General features: G+C 37.1%; 1 protein-coding gene across 1 annotated transcript; it reads left to right on the forward strand.

Moving 5' to 3' along the window:
- The first annotated feature begins 2,427 nt into the window (after nt 1–2,427).
- LOC143635167 (alpha,alpha-trehalose-phosphate synthase [UDP-forming] 5-like) lies at nt 2,428–5,959 on the forward strand. Its single transcript, XM_077103056.1, has 3 exons — nt 2,428–4,467; nt 4,563–4,836; nt 5,371–5,959. Exons 1-3 carry the CDS (start codon nt 2,480–2,482, stop codon nt 5,692–5,694), a joined length of 2,586 nt encoding a protein of 861 aa, XP_076959171.1. The 5' UTR covers nt 2,428–2,479; the 3' UTR covers nt 5,695–5,959.
- The last annotated feature ends 252 nt before the right edge of the window (nt 5,960–6,211 follow it).

The following is a 6,211-nucleotide window of genomic DNA, read 5'->3' on the forward strand; positions in this document are numbered from 1 at the left end:
TAAACCATTTTCACCATATCATACACAAACCCAAACATAAAAATACCAATCTTTCATACTTCTTCAAACTCAATGAGTTCCCCGGATTCCACGAATTCTGCTGAGATTTGGGATCAATTAATCAACGAGAGTCGAAGAATTTATCAGATTCATCGACAAGTGGCGAAAGAGCATTTAGAGGTCACGAACGCGGTTCGGGCCGTCGCCAATAACATGGTGTCCGGCTCTGCTCCGTCTACGGCACCACGTAGACGGTCATATATCATTCGGGATCGTACGCAAGCGATCGCTCGTTTGATGAAAAACCCTTGTCGTGTATAGACGTTGGCAAAAATGAGCGATGTCGTGTATACGTGTATCATATTGCATAATATGATTTTAGAAGGCGGGGGAAAAGCAATATGTCAACACTATATACCAGGAAGTGTTCCAGAACAGTTTCCTGAACCAACCCAAGACCAACGAACGTATAACATTTACCAGCTCACATCAAGTGATATACATAACCAACTGAAGACGGATTTGGTTCAACACGTGTAGGATAATCGTCCCGTTGAGGACGAAGAGGAGGACGGATAGGAGGACGAAGACGAGGAGGAGGAAGACGACGAGGACGGGGACGAAGACGAAGATGAAGACGAAGACGAATAAATTAGCTTTTTTATTTGTATTTTTATATGTATTTTGTTGTGGTGTGTTTTTTTATTATAATTTATTTTTATTATTTGTGTGTTTTTTTATTTTTATGTATTTTTTTTATTTTTTAATTTTAATACATTTTTAATTAATTATTAAAATAAATTGGTTTTTATATAATTAGTTTAATTATAAAAAGAAAATAATAAAAAAAGATATTATGGGCCCAACTTGTAGCCTCTACACCATTACACCCCAAAATAAATTCATACCCTTTGCTGACTGGACGTCACATGTCACAATTCGCCCACAATTGTAGCCACTCCACCACGCATTGCGTTGACCCATTGATTTTATTATATTTTACTTTTGAATATATTCTTGTTAAAAGTTTATCAATTTAAGTAAATTTAATAATCTGGAACCGTGGAAGTATTTAATATTGTGTAAATAACTAAGCAGTTAATGCGGAAAAATATCGGATATCGGTCAAGGACCGATATATGAGATATCGGTTATCGCAGTGAGATATCAGTAATTTTAATATCATGTAAAATTCATATACATACCAATTTAACACTAATATTCAGTATAGTCTCAAACCATTAACAAATTAACCTTTTACAGGTTGCAAAAACACTAACAATCGTAGCAAGTAATAATTGATTAAGACTTAAAACACTAACACTGAACACTAAAAGTTGATAATTAAGACTTAAAACATTGATATCGGTGATATATTAGTCCAATATCGGTCAAATATCGGTCAATATCGTTGATATTATCGGTACTGGTATTCCGAAGCGATATTCTGATTTATATATCGCCAGGGGACCAATAACCGATATATCACTGATATAACGGCGATATACCGACGATATCAACTACATAGGTAAATAACAAAGGAAGTGTATGAGTGAGTGCTGGGCTCTCAGCATCAGCATCAGCATCAGCATCAGCATCAGCATCATAAAAGACTCTCCATCTTTTCCAACAACTTGTACCACATGCAACAAAACATGTACCTTTGTCTCTATTTAATAGTACCACCTCTGGAAAGGTGTCCTTTGGTGGATGAACAGTAAAGGTAACTAGTGTGTGTTTATGTGAGGAATCTTACAATATTTAAATGAAGAATCTTTGATATTTTTCACCAAATTGTTCTTTAATCAAAGTTAACCTTTCTCTTATTTCATCACTACCATTCATCTAATCTAATCAACTTTTTCTTTAACCTCTTATATTATATTATTATTTTTATTTCTTGGTTCTCTTTCATTATCAAGCAGCAACATTTGAAATCTTTACTTCATCACTGATAATGGCAGGACATTGAGCAACTTTTTAAGGTTTGTTCCATCTTTTCTCATAAAGATTTCATTTTATGAGCAGATGTGAGATATTTAACTTTTTATTATGTTTTCTGAAGGTGTGCATAACCTGTTTGTTCTTATGCTTGATTTTTAGGGTTCTTGTTTTATTCATATTGCTAGATACAACTTCATTTTTTTCAGTGCTAATTGCTTTGTTATTGGAAAAATCAATCTTTTTTGCCATATTCTTGATTCTAATGATTGCCCCTAAAAAATTTCAGATTTTTAGTTCAAAAAAAAAAAAAAAAATCCTTGATTCAGGGTTTTATAAATGGACCTTAAAAGGGCTTGGTTTGATTATAATATAATATTTATTTTGTAAATTTACAGTTGTTCTTTAGTTTCTTGATAACTTCAAACACATGAAAATATGATGCATCTATTGATTTGATCTAATAGTATATTATTCATGTGTTGTTTTGTAGAGTTAGCTTGATAAAAAAGTAAACTTTGTGGAATTGGTACCGATAATGATGTCGAGATCATACACGAATCTCTTTGAACTTGCTTCTGGTGATGCACCATTACCCTCATCGGGTTTCAGTCGGGCAAGTAAAAAACTGTCCCGTGTGGCAACCGTGCCAGGGGTATTATCGGAATTAGACGATGAAGGTTTTAGTTCTGATGCCCCGTCGTCGGTTTCTCAAGAGCATATGATCATTGTAGGCAACCAACTCCCGCTTCGGGTCAATAAACAACCCGATGGCAGTTGGAGTTTCAGTTGGGATGAAGATTCCCTCCTTTTACAGCTCCGAGACGGGCTTCGTGAAGATGTGGAAATCACATATGTAGGCTGCCTTAGAGAAGAAATCGACCCGAAAGATCAAGATGACGTGGCACAACATTTGCTTGAAAATTTTAAATGTGTGCCTGCGTTTATACCAACCGAGCTTTTTAGCAAGTTTTATCACGGGTTTTGTAAACAACATTTATGGCCATTGTTTCATTACATGCTTCCTTTATCACCCGACCTCGGTGGTCGGTTTGACCGGTCTCTTTGGCAAGCTTACGTGTCGGTCAACAAAATATTTGCTGATAAAGTTATGGAAGTTATTAGTCCTGATGATGACTTTGTTTGGGTACATGATTACCATTTGATGGTTTTACCTACCTTTTTACGAAAACGGTTTAATCGGGTCAAACTCGGGTTTTTTCTCCACAGCCCGTTTCCGTCCTCTGAAATATACCGAACCCTGCCCGTAAGAGACGAGCTTTTACGAGCCCTTTTGAACTCTGATCTCATTGGATTTCACACGTTTGATTACGCACGCCATTTTCTTTCTTGTTGTAGTAGAATGCTTGGTTTATCTTATCAATCTAAACGAGGCTATATCGGGCTCGAATACTACGGTCGGACCGTAAGTATCAAGATTTTACCAGTTGGGATTCATTTGAAACAGCTTCGAAATGTTCTCGATCTACCTGAAACCGAGTCGAAAGTGGCAGAACTGAGAGATCAGTTTCGTGGTCGAACCGTGTTACTTGGGGTTGATGACATGGACATCTTCAAAGGGATCAGTTTAAAACTTTTGGCATTTGAAAATTTGCTGACTCAGCATCCAGAAAAGAGGGGTAAAGTGGTGTTAGTTCAGATTGCAAATCCAGCTAGAGGGCGCGGTCGGGACGTTCTCGAGGTCCAGTCAGAGACTCACACTACTAGAGAAAGAATAAACCGAAAATTCGGTCGACCCGGTTATAAGCCCGTGATCTTGATCGATGACCCGCTTCAGTTTTACGAGCGGATCGCTTATTATGTGATTTCCGAGTGTTGTCTCGTTACTGCTGTTAGAGATGGTATGAATTTGATACCGTATGAGTATGTTATATGTCGACAAGCGAACGATAAACTGGACGAAGCTTTAGGGGCAAATCCGTCAGTTCCTAAAAAAAGTATGCTCGTTGTCTCGGAATTCATCGGGTGCTCACCGTCTCTAAGTGGGGCCATCCGGGTCAATCCGTGGAATATTGATGCAGTGGCAGAAGCTATGGATTCAGCATTGGTTTTTTCTGAGCCTGAAAAACAAATGAGGCATGAGAAACATTATCGATACATTAGCACTCACGATGTCGCGTATTGGGCCCGCAGCTTTTGGCAAGATCTTGAAAGATCATGCCGGGACCACGTAAGAAGAAGGTGTTGGGGTATCGGGTTTGGGTTAGGTTTCCGAGTTATTGCACTGGACCCGAATTTCCGAAAACTTTCAATCGAACATATTGTTTCGGCTTACAAACGCACAAAAAAACGTGCGATTTTGTTGGATTATGATGGTACTATGACCCTGCAGAGTAAAATCAGCTCGGGCCCAAGTTCAGAAGTTATAGAAATAGTTAATAGTTTGTGTCGAGACCCGAAAAACGTTGTTTTTGTAGTTAGTGGTAAGGATCGAGTCACATTGACCGATTGGTTTTCTTCGTGTGAGAAATTGGGTGTTGCAGCTGAGCATGGTTATTTCCTTAGGTACAAATCTGTACTTTTAACCCTTCAAAATTACAGAATTACCCTGCATGTATATATTTTTTTTACAAATTGTGATTTTTTTTTTGTGGGTAAAGAGAAAATAAGGATGCAGAATGGGAAACGTGTGTGGCGGTGGCGGATTTTTATTGGAAACAGATAGCAGAGCCGGTGATGAAGTTGTATACCGAGACAACTGACGGGTCAACTATTGAAACCAAAGAGATTGGACTTGTGTGGAACTATCAATACGCTGATCCGGACTTTGGTTCGTGTCAAGCGAAGGAGCTTTTGGACCATTTGGAAAGTGTTCTCGCTAATGAGCCCGTTACAGTAAAGAGCGGGCAAAATATTGTTGAAGTCAAACCACAAGTTAGTACTCTTTCCCTTTTTTGTTTGCATATACCCTTTCCCACTTTGACTAATTGACTAGTTACCGACCGCCACCCCTTTACTAAAACATGATTATTTAAATGTAATGTTTACTATGACTGATAGTCAAAAACACTTCTCTTTTAAGAAATATTATTGTTAGTTAAGTCGAAACTCTTTTAAGAAATGGTTATTTTTTGAATCAATACAAAAAAAAAGTCGGTGCTTTCTACGTGAAAGTCGTTATCTAAAAAGCAAGTTTGACTCTCAAAAGTCAGACTGAAAAACAAGTTTGACTCTTAAAAGTCAAACTATATAACAAGGTTGACTTTTAAGAGTCAAACTTATTGAATTTCTGATGAGAAATTGATGCAGTTTTGTTGCAATTTCACACCAACAATGGTTTATTTACTTTCACACTGAAGTCAATGAACTTTAATGACAATTTGTAACAAAACATATCAGCTAATAATATTGCTAAATTTGTTTGACCTGAAAAGTCAAAGCAACATTTTTATTGCCCGTTTTGAACAGGGGGTAAACAAAGGGCTTGTTGCAGACCGTCTTTTAACAACAATGAAACAAAGAGGAATGGTACCTGATTTCGTGCTTTGCATCGGGGATGACAGGTCAGATGAGGACATGTTTGAAGCAATCACACGAGCAATAGCGGCCCCCGCTCTTTCTCCAGTAGCCGAAGTCTTTGCTTGCACAGTTGGCAGGAAACCGAGCAAAGCCCGGTACTTTCTTGAGGACACGACTGAGATTCTGAGAATGCTGCAAGGCCTTGCTACTGCTTCTGAGATGCATTCGTTACACAATGTAACTAAAGATTTTCAGAAAGTGGTCATTGAGTAGGAGGAATTTACCAAACTGCCATTCTTCGAGTTATTCGTTTTCGTTGGTTGCTTGTGAATAACTATTATCTTCTCCAAATTGGTTACAAATGGAGAGGTTTAGTTTTCATGTTTTGAAAGTTTGTGAAATTGTTGTTATAGAATGTATGTACTATGTAGTTGGTTGGTTAAACTTTGAAGTAAATAAGTTGACTTCTGATGCTTCAAGTCAAACATTTAAGGATATGTATGCTGCTTGTGGTTATGGTCAACCTTTTTTTTCTGTATTTAATAGTGAATAGTAAGTTTTGAAGATAAATTACATATTTACATGATACCCCTTTTAAGTACCAATTTTTTTGACAAACGTTATGTAGCAGTGTAAAAGTATTAACGAACGCAAGTTACCATATTAAAAACTTGGTTATCATTTAAAAGACCTGTGGAGTTGTTAGTATAACTTAATGAAACTTGAGAGTTATTATATAAAAAAGTTATGGGAATAGTTATATAACTTAATGAAACTTGAGGGTTGGCAT

Source organism: Bidens hawaiensis, unplaced genomic scaffold (genome assembly GCF_021521415.1).
Source record: "Bidens hawaiensis isolate Kalapana, Puna unplaced genomic scaffold, B.hawaiensis_p1.1 tig00007412_1, whole genome shotgun sequence".
Classification (NCBI taxonomy): domain Eukaryota; kingdom Viridiplantae; phylum Streptophyta; class Magnoliopsida; order Asterales; family Asteraceae; genus Bidens; species Bidens hawaiensis.